Source organism: Halichoerus grypus, chromosome 14 (assembly GCF_964656455.1).
Source record: "Halichoerus grypus chromosome 14, mHalGry1.hap1.1, whole genome shotgun sequence".
NCBI lineage: Eukaryota > Metazoa > Chordata > Mammalia > Carnivora > Phocidae > Halichoerus > Halichoerus grypus.
This window is the reverse complement of record NC_135725.1, coordinates 2,991,484-3,010,038: the sequence shown is the minus strand read 5'-3', so window position 1 is coordinate 3,010,038 and position 18,555 is coordinate 2,991,484. Positions and strand designations below refer to the sequence as shown.

Below are 18,555 nucleotides of genomic sequence, written 5' to 3'. Positions count from 1 at the left end.
CTCTGTCCAAGAACTCAGGCCACTGTCTGTACCACTGCCTATTCAATGCCGCCATCTTTTTCAGCCATTTTGACTATGAATTTCTGCCCAAGAAAATGCCCAGAAAACATCTCCAACTTCATCTGAAGATGGCCCTGAAGACCTCTTTCATGATTTTTCTAGTGTTACTTTAATGTACAGAGCTGACCAATTAGCTCCAGCACACCTCAACTCAGACACTCTGGTCTTCCTTGTTGAAATGATCAATACAGCTGCATTGATAAATACATCTGGCAGAATGAAAATTAATTGTTCTTCAGTCAGTATTCTGTGATAAGTATTATATCTAGATCTTTCTTCTGCAGAATCAAGAAGAGTCCAGTTTTAGACATAAATTATATTGTATTCTTCAACTCAAAAACCCTAATGATGTCCTTGGACTCTAGGATAAAGTTCCAAACTCCGTGGATTCAGGTCTTCTGGCCACTTCATCCTAAGTGTGGCCCACTGTCTGAAATGTGAGTATTGAATAAGTACTATTATCATTATTGATATGTATTTTTAGTCAACTCTTTCATAAGTATATTTGTCACCTCAATGAACTTGAAGACCCTAGTGTCCAGGACCATAACCCCCTGTACAACGGGTCCCACAGAACCCAGAGCACACGCTGAATTTCCAAGGTGCCCTGTGGAAATAGGTACTGAGTTTGATAAACATTTGATGAGCCTAGGCCCACCTCAAAAAACGATCGAAGAGGATTCGTAAAAATGACTGTAAATGCAGGCCTTGACAGCATCCTCCCATATTTTATTTGGTTGATAGAACGTCAAAACCAAAGAAATGATCCAGAACTATGAAGGTGCAGATACTCTCCTCTCTGGACAGGAAGGAAGCTGCCTCAGTGATGTGGTCACCAAGGGTAAGACAGAGGTCAAAACCAGAACAGCATTAAAGTAAACACAATCTCAGATCGATTTTCCTTCAGTTACTTGCACTGCATCAAATTCTGATCTACACAGGGACAGGAAGCTTGTGGACGCCTTTGAATTCTCTACAAAAGGCCAAAAAATACATTTGACTATATGGTCCTCTTAAAGTCCTGGGGTCTGAATTTCATCCTTCTTCATTTTCTGCTTTCTTCACTGTAGATAAAAATATCTGATTTTTCTCAGAAGTAGGGAAGTGTTTCTAGCCTCCCCAAAAATATTGCCTGCATCCTAGATTATTTGAAACATGTTTTCTGCAACTGCTTTTGGTGGCTAAGTGTTGTGGAGGTTCAGTCCCATAGCATTCAGCAGTGAAAAATCCCTGATGTTTTGGGCACTGAAAGAGAGTCACTGCTGTAGTAATTTGAAGAAACTTTAAAATTCTTGGTGGGATGGATGGAGCAATGGATGTGTGCATTCATGAAAGGAAGTATGGGTAAATGGATGGGTGGATGGATGGGTGGGTGGGTGGGTGGATAGATGAATAGATGCATGCTTGAAAAATGGAAGGAAGGAAGGAAGGAAAGAAGGAAGGAAGGAAGGAAGGAAGGAAGGAAGGAAGGAAGGAAGGAAAGAAGGAAGGAAGGAAGGAAGGAAGGAAGGAAGGAAGGAAGGAAGGAAGGAAGGAAGGAAGGAAAGAAAGAAGGAAGGAAGGAAGGAAGGATAAATTGATGGGTGGTTGGGCAAGTAAGTAAATGGATGGGTAAATGGTTGGATAGATGGATGGGTGGTTGGGTAGGTGGATGGATGCATGCATGCATGCATGAAAGGAAGGCTGTGTTGATGGATGGGTGGATAGTTGGATGGATAGATGGATGGATGGTGGGTGGATAGGTGGATAGATGTACAGGTGGATGGGTGGATGAGGAAGGGAGAGCAAAGGCAAGGAGGGATGGAGAAAGGGGAGGAGAGAGGAGAGGAGAGGAAGCGAGCTAAGTAGGCTGTGTTCATTAGTCTTGTTCTGTCTTGGCTCATCACCCCTTCACCCCGCCAGTGTGGTCTCCATGCAGTCAGCAGTATTTCTCTCCTGCTATCAGCAAAATAGAGTCAACTCTGAACTCAGTTCTTAGAGTTGCTGTATTCGGAATTCATTACTGGTTTGAATTCACAAATCCTGTGGTTTTACACCTAGCTACAGAGGTCAATATTTACAGCATGCTAACAACGCCACACACTCATGGAATTCCTCCCAGCCAAATCTCAAATCCCAGATAAATATATGAGTAACTTTGAACGCATCCTGCAGGTCCCAATGATGCAAATGATGACAAAGCGTAGTCCAGGAGTTCTCCAAAGGGAAATGAAATTCAGTAGAATCTTACTTGAAAGTAATTTTACAACAAAGAGCTTTAAAAATGTTGATTTATGTTGGGGTGCCTGGGTGGCTCAGTTGGTTGAGTGTCTACCTCTTGATTTCAGCTCAGGTCATGATCTCAGGATCGCGGGATTGAGCCCCATTATGGGCTCCACAGTCAGTGGGGAGTCTGCTTGAAATTCTCTCTCTCCCTCTCTCTCTGTCCCTCCCCCCGACTCATGCTCTCTCTCTCACACACAAAAAAATAAAAGTGTATATATGTTGACTTGTAATCCTCTCTCTAGCAATATATCCTCAGGAAATCATCAGGAATACTAAGATTCATATTTTTAAAAGTTCACTTGAGAATTGTCGTAGTAACATATGGAAACAGTCTAGATTTCCAATAATAGAGGAATCATTACATAAATGATGGTACATGAAATGAAGAGTTTAATATAGTTATTAAAAATCTTGTTTACAATTGAATCTGATGTCATCAATAAATGCTTATAACCTCGCATGTAACAGAGAAAACATCAAAAATATATGCAAAGTAGGGGCACCTGGGTGGCTCAGTGGGTTAAGCGTCTGCCTTCGGCTCAAGGTCATGATCCCAGGGTCCTGGGGTCAAGCCCTGCATCGGGCTCCCTGTTCAGCAGGAGGCCTGCTTCTCCCTCTCCCACTCCCCTTGCTTGTGTTCCCTCTCTCACTGTGTCTCTCTCTGTCAAATAAATAAATAAAATCTTTAAAAAAAAATTTTAATATATGCAAAGTAATTATTTAGGAAAAATTACCATAACGAAATATGAAACATGCCAATAGCAAGAATCATAACAGATGATCTCAGCAGAATTATGAATAATTTTTACTTTTCCTTTTATATTTTTCTATGTCTTCCAGTTTTCTACAGATTATTTTTTTAACTTTGATTTCTATCAGGGCAACATCCTCTCATAACCAGGAAAACCCAAGAGCCTGGAGTGAAAGACAACAGTCCGGCCCCCATCCTGCTTCCCAGAGGAAAACCTGTCACTGCTCTCTGTCCCCGGGGACGACCAGGGACCGACACACTGCTCATGTGGGTCGTCAGCTTGGATAACGCCCAGTGAGTTTCCAGTTGAAAAGTGAGGGTTTTGCTAACTTCTCCTAACCCCTGTTCCAATGTATTCACATGTAGGATTCCGGTTATTTTATGTGTTACCTTTGGGACTCTAAGGATATTCTTAAATATTTCTTTCTTCATCAACTTTGGAAGTAACTCCTGACATGTGGCCCTGTAGGATGGGGTTAACCTCCGTCCTGCCCTCCCCTTCACACCCCTTGTCTTACTACTTTTTACCTGGACGTTGTCAAAGTTATTAACATTTACAGTTCCACTCTGACAAACAAGGAACTGCTTCTTGATTACTTCTGACCATTGAAAACAAGCATGCCTTGTATTGTCGTCACTGAAAACATCCATTGTGAGCCGAGCCGAGCTGCCCTCACTGAGGCCACTTTCTGTTTTCGGAGATTTCTGGGTGGCCCCCCTGCATGCCCCTTTTCCTTGGATTTCTCCAAATCTGCACCACCGCTTTCTTGGGGCGGGGCCCGGGGGGGTGGTGCGGGGCTCTTGTTTTGCTCCGGTTTTAGTTACCTGTTTTTCCCTCGGGACATTTGCTTTAACCGTGGTCTAAAAATCGTTCCAGGCTCTGAATCCCCGTTCCTCATTTATGGGGCCCATTTCTTCCTGGGCATCTCTTTCCTCGGTTTTGACATTCAAGGATCCTTGGGAACACAGTTCAACTGAGCCCGCCCTGGGAGGTGGGGTGGCCAGGGCTGTGCGCAGGAGGCTCCTCGGGGGGCTCTGCAGAGGACGGGAAGCCAGGCTATGTGGGCAGTGCTCTTGTTCCACAAACAGGAGGGACGCTCCTTCCCCAGAACATGTCGCACTCCAGCCACTCACCCTCCCTTCACGTCGAGGCCTTTCTTGGGGGTTCCTGGGAGGCGAGGTGCAGAGAGCTGAGACCAAGGTCCTATCTCATGCACGTCACCCCTCTGCACCCAGCACACAGCTGACCCAGTGGCCTCAGGGTTCGGTTCAGGAGGATCCTGCAGCGCGGCCCCTGCCTCCCAGAAGGGGACATCTTGGGCGCAGTGGCCATGTTGTGGTCGTGACAACCGAGGCCCGTCCGCTGACCATGTCTAAGTCCTTCCTCACAGGGAGGCGGGGGCACATCCCAGGGTCGCTGAAGCTTCCAGCACCAAACACATCACCCCGGTAATTGTAAAGGCTTTCAAGATCTGTGCAACCGTGACCTCATTTCCCGAGTGAGCGTGTGTCCCAAGGAAGCAGAGAGGTCTGCTGGTAGCATCATCCCCCAAATGGCAGTATTGTGGGGTGTGAGGCAGGACCACCGCTGGGGGAGCCACCCTTGAGGTGCGTCTGGGTCCCAGGCAGAAACACAGTCCCAGCATCACTGGCTCTAACCAGAAGCAGTAGGAGCCTGTGGAGGGGGCTTGGCAGGAGGGCCGAGGGCTCCCCAAAAGGGAGGAAACGTTCAGAAGGTGCACAGCCCTCAGAGATGATGGGACTGAGAATGTCAAACATGAATCTACTCATGCCGAGTAGGGGCGAGCCCTCAGAACACACCCTGTCTTCTCCAGCTGGGATAAACTCCCCAGCCACCCATTCCTTCCCGAGAGGGGAGAGCCGGGGAGCCTGCCAGCATCCTGGGGTGAGCTTGTAGAAGGAACCTCCGTGCGCTGGAGACACAAGAGGGAGGTCAGGCTCTGTCTACGTGTTCCCTAAACCTGAGCAGAGCTGTCCGGTGAGAATGAATGGGATTTCCTGAGTTAGAAGTTACAAGGAGGACAAGGAGAAGTAGGCTGGTACGCAGCACAGCGAGCTGAGAAGCACACATGCTCATTTGCCCTATAAATGAAGAGCTTAGCTCCAGCAACCCGCATAGGTGGGACAGGCCACCTCGGAGTCCCGAAGACTCCTGAACCTGCACCAGAATTTGGCCCAGGCCCTGGGGCTCCGGTGGGGCAGAACCATCGGAGAACCCCTCAGAGTCCCACAGGGAGCTGTGTCTCGGCCCTCACAGCCCCCCACGTCCCCTTGCAGATCCCCTGCACTGCCCAGCTGGGCTCGGCCCCTCTGAGGAGCTGGCGGTCCGAGGTAGAGCACGCAGGCGCCATGCCCACCGGACCCCCGTGCACTGCCACTGGACAGGCCACTAACCTCCTGATCAGGCACACAGCCAGCCCTCCATGACATCCGGCGTCCGGGAGAAACCTCTGTGCGCCCACCCAATTCCTGGGTGTGGGTATAGGCAGGGGTGGAGGAGGAAGAAAACCAAGGCAGAAACGTATTTAATTCCATGACGGAATCCCCAGGTCAGGTCAGATAAGAAAAGATTTCTTTTCGGTGCTGGGAATTAATGCATAAAAGCATTTGCACCCATCTGCAATCGTGTCTTGTGTGGAATGTAGGCATCTTGCTGTGACCGAGCACCCAAGGCCACTCCCTGGTGCACGAGAAGGCAGGCCTGGCCCAGCTCTGCAGAAGGACAGTGGTGACTCAAGCTCTCTCGAGGCCGGTAGATCCGGGGGCCACAGAGCATCACAGCCTGGGCCTCGGTTCCCAGGAATGGATCAATGGGACCACCTGCTTGGGATGGCCTCAGGCGCTAGAGAAGCCAACCTGAGGGAGAGGCAGCTGCTGACCTCCTCGGTGTCCCCTCCCTCCCCTGGTCTCGGCCTGAGCCAAAGCTCAGATGGAACTTTTAGAACAGAGTGTCAGCATCACCCTGTCTGGAGGGCTCTAAAGCATGAGGATCTGGCCTCAATCGCCATCACAGACAATCCGCCCTGGCATTTTCCGGACACCACCCTGTTCCTGCCAAAAGCACAGCACGGGCTGCAGGGCCCACGGGGACCTGCCCACCAGGTGGGGTCTGCCTCCCGGGCTTCCTGGGCCCCGTCCCGCTCCTGGCAGACCTGCTGCCCCGGAGGAAGAGACACCATCCCGCCCGAGGCTCGCCGATGCAAGGACACTAAAAATCACCACGTGAAAAAGACTTTGTTCTTTAAAGGAAAAAAAAAATAGTGCTGTGGGAAACATAAAATGCTATGTTCTTTCCTCTGCCTTATGTGCAAATACTTAATTCTCCCAGACGTAAGTGCCAGGAAAATACTTTGTCTCTCCTGGAGAACAGCCCTGCTTTTCTTTTCTTTTTTTTTTTTTTTAATTAAGAACCGGCACTTTAAAAAAAAAAACTCAGCTGCCGAGAAATCAGAGTTAAATGTTAACTTAGTCCCAACGTCCACTTTCCCTCGGGTCCCTGGTGTGTTTGTTCAGCTTCCCCACATTTCTACTCACGTTGCCCAATTTTCTTGGCTTTATTTTCACTTCTTCAGTGGGCTGCCAGGGCCCCTGCAATGCTTCTGAAAGCAGGGAGAGATGAGACGGGAACCTCGAGGAGGCGCCTGCCATCGAGCCTACAGGAGGCCAGACGTGGCGGGCGCGGGGGTGGCCGGAGGAGAGGGACGCGGCCGCCCACATCCAGGAAAGCGCCCGGTTTCTGGGTCCATCTGGGGCGGGATGGCAAGAACAGGGAGCAGGGGGTGCTCCCGCCATCCAGGGCCGCCGAGAAGATCAGCCCAAGATTCGTGTCTTGAAAGAACCACAATCATTTTCTGATTTTCCGGGGTTCAGGGAAGGGCTGGGCGGATGCCCTGAGCGGGGGTGATGATGATTGTAGCCAGGCTTCGGTGGTGGTGGCTGCGGCTGGTGGCATCCCAGGGCGTGCGCTCAGGCCACCCGGGTGCTTGGCCCCGTGCACTACGGTGTGCTCCCCCACGGCATGGTGGCACGAGGCCGTAAGGCCTGCCTGCACGTTGGATCAGGGCTCCAGCCCTCCAGGTGGGCCGGGTCCAAGAAGGGGATGGAGACCTCCCCCTTCCCCCTCAGCGGGTGCCCGGAACACACGGGCATATCTGAAGCCGCCACCCTGACACCGTGACGTGCAAAGATCCTGGGGCCCCGACCAGAACCGGAGGCAGACAGACACCCTAGCGATAGCATCGCCCACTGCCCAGGGGACGTCTGCTGCCCACCCGAGCGCGCCCCTGTGGGCAGGCGGAGCTGGAGAACCGGGTGCCGCCCCCCAGCACCGTGCCAGTCCCCAGCCCCCGCCAGGCACAGGCCAGCTGCTGGCTGGAAACTCTGAGCCAGAGAGGATGGGCAGCCTCCTGCCTCCACCAGGAGCGTGTTTCGCTTTGGCTTGTCTGGGAACAATGGAAACCTAGAGTCTAATTAGCCCCTGGCTCTAAGTCGAAGACAACAGCACAATATGTGCTTTCTCATTTAAAACAAAAAAAAAAAAAAGGAAAGAAAAAGGCATAGGCGCCAAGCTCCTACTCTCAGAACCATGCCTTCTGCTGAATCCGCTGGAAACATTACCCTCGGCGGCTGTGCGGTCTGCGGGGACATGAATGCTGTATGATGGATGAAGGTGAACGAAGGCATCTGCGTGCATGAGGGCCTCGGGGAAGGCGCCGTACAAAAGATGCACGACCTCGGGACCCTGGCCGAGAGGCTCCAGTGGCCCATGCCTCCTTTGGGGGTCGCTAGGGCCTCTGCTCAGGGCTCCATCCATGCTGGACACCCCTGCGGCCTCTCTCTGGGCCTCCAAGGTCCTGCGTCCCAGACCACGGGGGCCAGGCCACCCTCGCAGGTAGCCTCCTCCCTTGCCTGCCCACACAGGCCACTCCTAGCACCACCCCACGCTGGAGGCCCAGAGCAAAGACCTCAGCTTTTCCAGCTCTGAATCCTCAAAGCCAAGGGTAAAACCAGGAGCAGTGCAAAGAGGGAGGTGGTCCTTCCCAGGCTTGGCCTCTCCGAGGGCCACCTCTGCAGGTGCACTGCTGAATGAAGCCTGCGATCCGCCCGGGGCCCCTGAGCACAGGGCGCTCATTCACACACACAGGCAGCTCCCCGAGCATCACAACACACTGGGGAGGACCGTCTGAGCAGCATTTATTCCTACTGGGTCTTCCTCTTAGGCTCAGTGGGGACAGGCACAGAGCTCCAAGCACCCAGCACACAGCAGAGCAAGGGACTGTCCCTGTCCCCACCTCACAGAAGAGGACACTGGGCTGAGGTGGCAGTGACCCCAGGACTCTAAGTCAGCCACCTCCTCTTCCACCTGGCTGCCCGCCTGGCCAAGCTTGCAGGCTGAATTCGGTCTTCTGCGGGTTACTGAGCGCCAGACTCCCTCCAGAGTTACCAGCAACCAGAATCAGGCCATCAGGTGGCACAAATATCGTGGGACAGAGAAAGTTTGGATTCAGACAGACAATGACGTGCCTAGTGTCCACCTGAGGAATGTTTACAGAGCAGGTGCTCTGTCCTGGGGCGCCCACACTGGGGCTCCTTGCAGACAGCTGGGGGTAGGCCAGGGCAGGGTCAGCCGGGCCTCCAGGGACGCCAGAAACCAGGACCTTTCAAACAAGCCCTCCCTCCAGCTGATGTCACCAACAGCTGGGCCTTTGTGCCCTAGTGTCCTGTGACCCACAAAGGCCCCTGACCCCTGCAGCCCTCCTCCAGCCTCCGAGCAGGATGCCGGCACGGAGGGAACCGGAACGGCCCTGCCTGGAAGTGGCCGGGACGCCTGCCAGGCCCTGAGACCTGCTTATCACGAAAGCCACCCATTCCTGGAGGCAGAATGAAGTACGGGGAAGGAATTTTCTGGGCTGACTCTTCCCTGTTCTTAAACTTGCCAGGGACACAGGGCCCATCCCACGGACACAGGCTGCGTCTCAGCCAGAAAGGCATCGTGGAGAGGCCAGGCCAGCCCCGGGAGCCACACACACTCGTAGACTTGGAGAACGGAGGGCTTGAAGCCTCGCAGGAGAATTAAAAACTTTTACATCAAAAATACTCCTTATCAAAGAGAAGCAAAACAACGTCCCCTTGTTGAGAACTTTTCTTTACTTTTTTTCCCAGCTCGGTAACCAAGGGTTCTGGGAACTTTGCCCCCAGCAGACCCTTCTCGAATACATGTCGTTTACATATGAGGTGGTGCTTTGCAGGGCAAACTCCCTTTCCCTGTGTGGACGGTGGGGACGGAGGTGGTGGCTCCCCTCTGGAGGTTGCAGCCCTGACCTCCGTGGGTCATTTGGAGGCGGGCCTTTGGGGGCTGAGGAGGGTTAGGGGAGGTCAGGAGGGTGGGCCCGTGACGAGATCAGTACCCTCCCAGCAAGAGAAGGAGCCCCAAGCCCTCTGCCCCGCATAGGAAAACAGGGCAGGAAACCCTCCATCCACAAGCTGGAGGAGGCTCTGCCCAGAGCCCGACCCTCCCTGCCTGCACCTGATCCACATCCAGCCTCCAGAGTGTGATGAAGGTGTTCGCTGTTTGAGCCCCCATCCGCCGTGGGGCTGAGGAGGGACCCGGAGCCTCGAGGCCCCGTCCAGTCTCCTCCTGCGGCCCGGGTGCTTCTCCCAATGCCTCCGTTGCCTCCCTGCGGACAAAGCAACACTTGGGTGAGTTTCCAGCCAGACTGCAGCTCCCAGAGGTGGGGGGGAGCCTGTGTAGACGCTCCTGCAGGTGCTCATGCCTACATAACTGGCTTCCAGGCAGCGCTTCCGCGGATCCCCTCCACATTGGCCTGGACGCCCCCACGCTCTCCACCGAGAGGGGGAGCCCGCACTTCTCAGGGCCACCAGCCCGGGCCGAACAAGCAGCAGGCCAGCTGAATTCTGCTGAGTTCTGTGCTGTGGAGACAATCCCTATGCATCTGATCGCCTAGGTTTTCTACAGGGCGAACCCCGTGGCCCCCGAGCAAGGCGTGGGATAGGGATTTGAAAGAGGCCAGGCAGGCAACATCAGCCTGTGTGTCCTGCAGCCTGAGACGGCGCAGCCCCACCCCCACCCGCCCCTCAGGATCACTCCTGCCCCGTCCTGTCCCCGCTCATTTTAGGAATATAGGCAGGTCGTTGAGGCCGACCTTCCAGGCAGCTCTTTGCAACCCTGCATGCCCCTTCAAGACCCCTAAAGGAACTGTTTAAAGCACAAGAATGCCCAGCTTCCCCTGACCCCGGGGGTCCTGTTGCAGGTGCTCTGGGATGGGGCCTGGGTATTTCTTCATAACCTCTCCAGGTGGTCCAGACACGTGGGCGGAAGTGAGAACCAAAACTGCAAAAAGAGTGAAACTTAGCTTCAGCTTGAACTTAGCAAGGATGATGTAATAATGAGTCAGTAGATGGAGAAAAAAACGCATCATCAGAAAGGGCACCTCATGCCCCCCTGGGGAGCACGGGGGCATCCCTCTCGTTCCTGCTGAGCCCCCCACGGTCTCCACAGCGACCGACCTCCCCACCAGTGATCTGCCGGCCCCCCATTCCCACAGTCAGCCATCCCCCAGGCCGGCCTGGGAGCCTCAGACACCACACTGCCCCTCCCCCGCGTAGTCCACGTGGGCCCACGGGACACCAGGCAGCAGGAATTGTGCACACAGGGTGTCCTGGGAGGGCCTTCAGCCAGAGCGGCTCTGGGCCCCGGGCTCCTGGGTGAGGCGTGCGTGCCCCAGAACTGTGGGCTTCCAGGCACCTGTATTTTGACGGAATCGCAGACGAAGGGGCCACACTGCAGTCCGATTTCCCCAACACATGCACAGGCCAGCTCTATTCTGAACCATGTGACAGCCCCTTGTAGGGGTGGTGCCCTTTTCTGCTAGATCCTGTCCTTCCTAAAAACTCAGGGCCATCCTGTACGTCACTGGGATGCAGTCTACAGACGTGGCGGGCAGGCCTCGCTTGGACTCTGCGTTTCAACAGTGCCATGCACAGCACGGAGCAGCACGGAGCGTGGGCTGCACGCAGCCGTCCACCCCCCAAAGTGTGACCACAGCATTTCTCTGCCTTCCGATGTCTTGAGGAGCGCGGACCGCCTGGCCCTCGGCATGGTGCGTCTGGCGAAGCTATGGCTTCTTGGCAGAAATCCTCCGGAAGAGGAGTACGGGTGCAAACCCACGGCCCCATCCTCAGACTCCTTGAGGCTTCAGGCCCTGGGGATGGCCCTGACTCTGGGGATGGGCTCTGTGCAATCCCGGGGTTAAACCTTATGACACTGCCATGCGGCCCGGGTGCCTGGCTAGTGGGCTGCCCTGGCCAGTACTGGTCACTGAGCAGGGACAGCCAGCAGGAAGTCAGGTGTCCCACCTGGGGGGGGCGCCACAGTGCAGTGCCCCCCCTCCCAGGCCCGCCTCCCCACAATCATCTGTGGCTTCTTGGCTGTGAGCGCATTTCATTTAGCCCGGTGCATACATTAACACTCAGCAAAGGCCTCCCGTGGGCCCGGCTGGATCCGCTCGGGTCTAGGCAGAGGCAGCAGCCCCATGTCCACACGGACGTCAGGGACCCGGCTTCTGCGCCCGCCGGGCAGGGCCTGCGATTGTGATGTAAACACAGGGCGGGGCGGGGTGGGGGGTGGCAGGCCCATCTGCTCGGCACGCTTCTGGCCCAACGCGTGCTCTCCCTGCCCTAACCATTTTCCACCCTCTTAGGTGACAACTTGGAACCTGGACGGGCTCTCAATCTGCCTTTCATTTGCAAACGAGCCATTTCAGCTCAGCGTGGCCCCCTATTCTTCTCCGGCATTTGTGTTTGTGAAAAGACCCGTCTCAAATTTCTGGAGCTGGAGCAGCTGCTGCGAGGCCCCTTTTCATTGGGCGGCTCCCCCCCCCAGCCCGCTGCCCCCTCCCCTCCTCGGCCCTTTTGTCTCTGGCAGAGCCAGCCCCCTCTGACCCCTGGCCAACTCGGAGCCTCCTCCTTTGTCAGCCTCCCCAGACAAGTTTCCCCCTAAATCAAGCATTGTTTGGGCTCCTGAGGCCAGCACGTGCCCACGTCCCCTAATCTTTTAATTTCTCCCCAGGAAGAAGCAGCTGTCAGTGACACCCAGCTGTCGCGGGCCTGGTGCCCCAGAGCAAGGCCGCAGGAGGGGTGGCCTGCACTCACACGCGCATCTCCCCTCTCTCTTCTCGGCGGGGACGCTTTCCTTTCCGCAACAGTCGGCACCACGTGCTGTGAAACGCTGCCCTGCGAGCAAGCCCCCCACTCCGCTTTTGTCTGAACCCCTTCCCTGCCGCACGCTGCTGGGTGTGCCCTTGAGTGCACTTGAGAACCAGACCTTGGGTTGTAGAGACCCCAGCGTGTGTCATTATCCCTTTGCTGCAAAATGATCATCTGTTAAATTACAGGGGGAGACCCAGACAGCCCGGAGAGGCTGCACGCCCCTGGCGCATCCTTGGAGGCGGCTGCCTAGCGGCACTCATGCTTTTCGGGAGTCACCGCAGGAAGTCTGATGCGTGGCAAGGGTTCTTCCAGGCATGTGTGACCAGAGGGCAAGAGGGTCCCCGGGAAGCCAGGCCACTGAGGCCAACCAAGGCCAGCCCAGTGCTCCGAAGCGGACTCTGCCTCGTCCTTGCGCGTGCGATTTTCCGGAGGCCCTTCTCTGGGCACAGCTGCACCCCAGGAATGAGGGGCTCTGCCCTGAGCCCCAGGCCACCTCCCTAAGCCCCCTGTCACTGCCTGCTTGCGAGTCTGCAGCGACGGAGTGCTCCCTCTCTCTCTCTCTCTGCACCGTCCAACAGCACGACTGAGCACCAAAAAACTAATGTTTCAGGTTTATGTCAATTAACTTACCCTTAGGTGGGCCCGTGTGGCCAGTGGCCACAGTGTTGGACAGCGAAGCTCTACACTATGGGTCCTCAAACATGGCATCCCATGAGACGCAGAGAATACAGATGCTTGGGTCCCATTTCCCCGAGGGTCCAATTTCATTCTTGGGGGTGCAACAGAGCTCTCCAAAATGCAGAGGATTTTAGCAAGAGCCACCCGGGTCGGAGGCTCCTGACAGTCAGCGGCAGCACCCCTCCCCCCCACTTCTGTCCCTTCCTGCCCGTTGTCGTCAGGGTTTCAGGGCTGTCCCGGTCCCAGAGCTACAACACCGCTGTCCATGCACTGCGAATGAATGCCCGAAGGTGACTCATGCAGCCGCAGGCCGGGGGGGCCCCTCCCCACCCGCTGTATCTCACCTGGTGGGTAATTGAAAGACGCCGGCAGAAACCCGACTCTGGCCAGAGCATATGGTGAGCCGCACACCTGCCTTGCGCGGCACCTGCTGGGCCTCCCAGGGGTGTGGGGCGGCCGGCTCTGCCGCCCGGGGCCAGGGCAAGCGTCCGACTCATTTGCATGCTCGACGCGGCCACGTGCCTGGACTTCAGGCAGATCTGACACGGCATGTCACTGCTTTTAAGATCAGCAAATCTGGAGAAAGCTGCGCTCAGACAACAAAGCCGCAGCCGGCTGGGACGTGTGCTCAGGCCTTCTCGGGGGCAGGCGCCGATGGGAACCGCCGCCCACAGGCTGCGTGTTATGGGGTAGGGACCTGTGGAGGTCAGAGCTGGGCTGCCCAGGGGGCCGTGGCCGGTCTCCTGCAGCCCCCCAAGAAGCTGAACCCCCCCCCCCCAGGAAAGCTGGGTGAAGCCACCGTTTACCTAAGTCAGAACCGGTCCCTGGTGGTTTCTGTTCTTTGACATCTTCTTTTTAGATAAACAACTCCTCTATTCCTGATCCTTCCCTAAGCGAAGCTAAGCGGACAACCACCACTGACTGGTCACATTATCAAAGGCCACTGCTTCCTGATGGTGGTGACTGCTGAGTTCCCAAACTCCCCCAGAGGACGTGAGCTCTCTTCTTGCCAGGGGACACCTCGTGTTGCCCTTTCTGCCCATCTGCACGCTCAGCTCTGCAAAGGGATAGTGGGAGAAGGCCAAAGGGACAGCCTCCCCCCCAACAGCTTCTCCCCTGTAGGACCTGGCCTTGAGCCCAGAAGGAGTTGGAAGTCCAGCCTCACAGTCCCGTCGCATCTCCTCTCAGGGTGCTGAGGAAATCGACACTGAACTGAGGGCCCGTCCACAGGCTCCATCCCACCTCAGGCACCCTGGCCATCTGTCACACCGAGGGACAGCCATGTGCTTAATTGGGGTAGGGCTTAAAGAGACACGGAAGATGGGCCATGGCACTGAGGAGGGGCGGGCGCCCCGTACGATGTTGTGACACCGGGGGCGGGCTGCTGGCTGCCCTGAAGGCCAGAGGGTGACGCAGGTCCCCGAGCTCCGGGCTGCATTCCTGCCACCACACGTCCAGCCCTGCAGGTCGGGGAGATTGAGGCTGTCCTCCAGGGCCGCCAGCAGGGGAGGAAAGGTAACAGGCAGGCACGTTGGGAGGCCATCAGCCAACACAATGGGAAGCTGAAAGGATAATCCAGTGAGTCGAAGAAGGAAAGCTGGCCTGTGCCAGCAGCGGAGGGGTGAGCTCATTATTCCAGACGGCAGATGGAGGGTGGCCTGGTTGCTGGGCAGAACTCCCGGCTGCTGGTGGGGGAGGCAGGAGCTGACCGTGCGCACTCAGGACCCCTCCCAGCACAGCGGCTGCCCTTCCTCCCAAAGAACCGGGACTGAAGAAAGAAGCTGTACTCTCAGCATGTTGGTTTCAGCCCGTTGCCCCTCTCACTTGCCCCCAGAAGGCTTCACGGACCACGGGCATCTTCATGCACCTGAGACCCCCCTGACCACAGGGACGGGGTGCCTGAGGACGGATGCATCCCATCCTTCTGTCCTCAGCTTTGTGTTCACCACCACACAGATAGCTTTCAACTCAACTGAGACATGTTTATGTGGACGAGGAGGCAGAGCCTGCTGAGAACCCTTGGAAACTGTTGGTGAAGGGGCGTGCAACGGAGCTGTGCACACAGGGACACACAAACAAGGACATAGACACTGAAGTATGAGCACACAAGCATGTGCACACTGGAGAGGATCACCATCACCACCATCACCATCACCATCATCACCACCATCACCATCATCATCACCATTACCATCACCACCATCATCACCACCATCACCACCACCATCATCACCATCATCACCACCATCGTCACCACCATCACCATCATCGTCACCATCACCACCATCATCACCATCATCGTCACCATCACCACCAACATCACCATGATCATCACCATCATCATCACCACCACCATCGTCACCATAATCATCACCATCATCATCACCATCATCACCACTATCACCACCATCGTCACCACCATCACCATCATCATCGTTACCATCACCACCATCATCACCATCACCACCATCATCACCACCATCATCACCATCATCATCACCATCATCATCACCATCACCACCATCATCATCACCATTATCACCACCATCACCACCATCATCACCACCACCATTGTCACCATCACCACCACCACCATCACCACCATTGTCACGACCATCACCATCATCATCATCACCATCATCACCATCACCATCACCACCATCATCACCATCGTCACCACCATCACCACCACCATCACCATCACCATCATCACCACCATCACCACCACCATCACCACCACCATCACCACCATCATCATCACGACCATTACCATCACCATCATCATATCTAATCTTTAAAATGACCCATGCCAGATGGCAATTTAAGTGCTATATCTACATTAGCTTACTTAATTCACCCCACAGCCTTCTAAGGCATGCACTATTATTATTATCTGCATTTTATAGGTGCAGAACCCGGAGCACAGGGGGTACACTAATTTGCTCAAGGTTACACAAGCAGGAACTGGGTAGCCAGGATTTGAACCAAAGCAGTCACACTCTCGGATCTGTGACCTTAAGGGATATTCATATGGGCATTGTCTGCCATGGCAAAACCTGGAAACAACTCAAATAATAATTTCACTATGGGAGTATAGTGAAATACTCTGCAGCAGTGAGAACAATTGGTAGACAAGTTTATGCCCCACAGGGCATACGTCTCACGAGCAGAAAAATCCAAGCCCACGATTTACACAGTATGATTCTGTTTATGAAAGTTCAAAAACTGGCAAAGTTTAGCAATCTCTTGCTTAGCAACATATCTGTACACAGTAACACTTTAAACAAGACAAGTAAGCTATTAATGCAGCTTTTAGGCCAGTGGTCACTGAAGGCACAGTCAGAGAAGGGAGGACGATGAGCTGGGAGTGTTTGGAGGTGTGGCCACGCTCCTGTGTTTACCCCCATGGGGACTTCGCAGGGGTGTCTCTATTACTGTTCTTTCTAATGGGCACGTAAGTTAAATACACTCTTGTATAGCATATTTCAGAATTATTTTAAAAGCTTCTTTTTGATCCTCAACTAGAGAAGAAAAGAAAGGGTGATAAGGAGCTTCCAGACTCCTGCTCCCAGCCCCCCAGAGATGACCTCCCACCCTCCAGCACCCCGTCTCCACTGAATGGGAAAAACGATCCATAAATTTCCACTTACTGTGCATCTCGGTTTGTGCAAACATATCACAGCTCATTATTTTTGTTTAAAGCAACTTAAAGCCAACCCTAGGCCTTGTCAGTCTGTGAGGATAGGACAGCCAGTCTCAGACTCGTTGAGCCTCGTGCGGCCCCAGACCCAGGCAGCGCTACAGGCTGTCACAGGCCATATCTTGGATGCCCTGCAGCCCTGTGCTCAGGTTAGCATCCCTGTGACGTCATGCAGCCCACCCCCACCCCCGGGTCCCCCCACTCCTCAGGCTCTGCATGGAGGGCTGCCTCCCCCTCGAGGACACCCCGTCCCTGACGGTGGTTTCCACAAGAGCAGGAGAAGGTTGGCCCAGCCCCGGGGCTCTGCATTCTAGAAGCTTGGTATCTGCGCCAGGCCCGAAGCGGGCACTTAGGTGGAGGCTGTTTTGCTAAATGCACCAGGCACAGAGTCACCTCTGACCACTGCCCTTCGTCCTCACAGGGGCACCCAGCCTCTCCCAAACCTGCCTCCAGATTATCAGTGGGGTGATGCACCATCCCCGCCGGCCCCTGGGCTACCCGCTCCTCACTCTGCTTACTTCCCTGAGAGCAGCCCTGCGTCCCCACCCCACCTCCCACTTGTGGTACCTGGGGAGGGGGCAGGCAGGCCCCTCTCAGTAGCTGCAGAACTTTCCAGGCTCTCCTGGCCGAGGGCAGAGAGCGCGTAGGGGAGGAGGGGGCTGGCAGCCTGAGAGCTGACCGCTCAGCACTGGCCTCCCTGCCCCCACCCGACCTCCCCCATACCCCCCCAGGGCCAAGGGCCACCTGCTGCCAGAAGCGTGGGCGGCAGCTGGACCCCTGTAAGCAGGGCCCCGAGGAGCGGCTCATCTAGAGCTGACTTTTGACCTCCCCAGCACCGTAAGGCCCGGAGCGAGCATGCCTGTGTGCACACACAGACTGTGGCTCGGAGCCCCGTTGTGTCTACAGGCTGGTTTATTTCTATAGGGCTGTCATGCTTTATCGCTCGTTCGAAATCCAAAAAGTCATTCTCTAAGTCACGTGCAGGCAAAGTCCAACCTGAACAGATGGACATGAGGCTTATTTACGTCGCTTCGTGTCAAGACAAAATAGTAATGCATCGGCTCCCAGGGTGGTGGCAGTTCATGGCATATGCACGTTCCAGAAAGCCCGAGTCCAAATCCCAGCCTGTGTGCACAAAGGAGGGCCCCGCACTGGGGAAGGCTGAGGTCTCGGGGGGCCCCTGCTGCCCAGCCACCCTTGCTGGGCATGCCTGTCCCTGGACGGGTGCAGGGAGCTGGGCCCCAGGGACATGTCACGTCCCATGTGCTCCAATGTGTTTTTCAAACAGGAGCAGGAGATATGCCCACGAGAGACCCTGGGAGACATGGATGGAAGCCTCCAAATGCCTCTCAGGCCGGAGCCAGGTCCAGGGAATGCTGCTGATGCCCCACACGCTGTCAAGGGCCTCTGATGACTGGATGCACAAGCATGCATTGGTTTGCACACACGCATGCATGCACGAGTGCACACATTTGCACACACACACACACACCCCTCCGTAATCAGGTTTTCCCGGGCATGACCGTCTGCCAGCATCCAGAGTGACCAGCGGTAGCATGCACTCACGTTGCTCAAGTGGAATCATCTGGAATGTGAACACAGCGTGAATATGGCAACAGGTCTGGCTGCTTCCCTATTGTCCCCCGGAACCTGCCAGAACTTTCACAAGCAGAGGCAGGCTGTCTGGCGGCGAGCTCTCCTGGGAGCGCCCTGCTCTGACCTCCAGGATCTTATTCCAGTGTTGGAAGCCTCTTGTGGAGCTGTTCGCAAGGCTGCTTGGGACTCAGCAGAGAAACCCGGCCCGCACCTGCCTGCCTGTCTGCCGGAGAGACAGAAGCGGCGGCGTGAGGGT

General features: G+C 55.2%; 1 protein-coding gene across 1 annotated transcript; it reads left to right on the top strand.

Annotated features, from left to right (window-relative positions):
* Positions 1-6,612: 6,612 nt before the first annotated feature.
* Positions 6,613-16,894, top strand: LOC144379990 (uncharacterized). Its single transcript, XM_078061274.1, has 2 exons — positions 6,613-9,796; positions 12,186-16,894. The coding sequence occupies exon 2, from the start codon at positions 15,115-15,117 to the stop codon at positions 15,799-15,801; it is 687 nt and encodes a 228-aa protein (XP_077917400.1). The 5' UTR covers positions 6,613-9,796; positions 12,186-15,114; the 3' UTR covers positions 15,802-16,894.
* The last annotated feature ends 1,661 nt before the right edge of the window (positions 16,895-18,555 follow it).

Bases quoted from the DNA above. Each gene is read 5' to 3' on its own strand.
- LOC144379990 (XM_078061274.1), top strand. From the start codon at position 15,115: ATGTGCACACTGGAGAGGATCACCATCACCACCATCACCATCACCATC.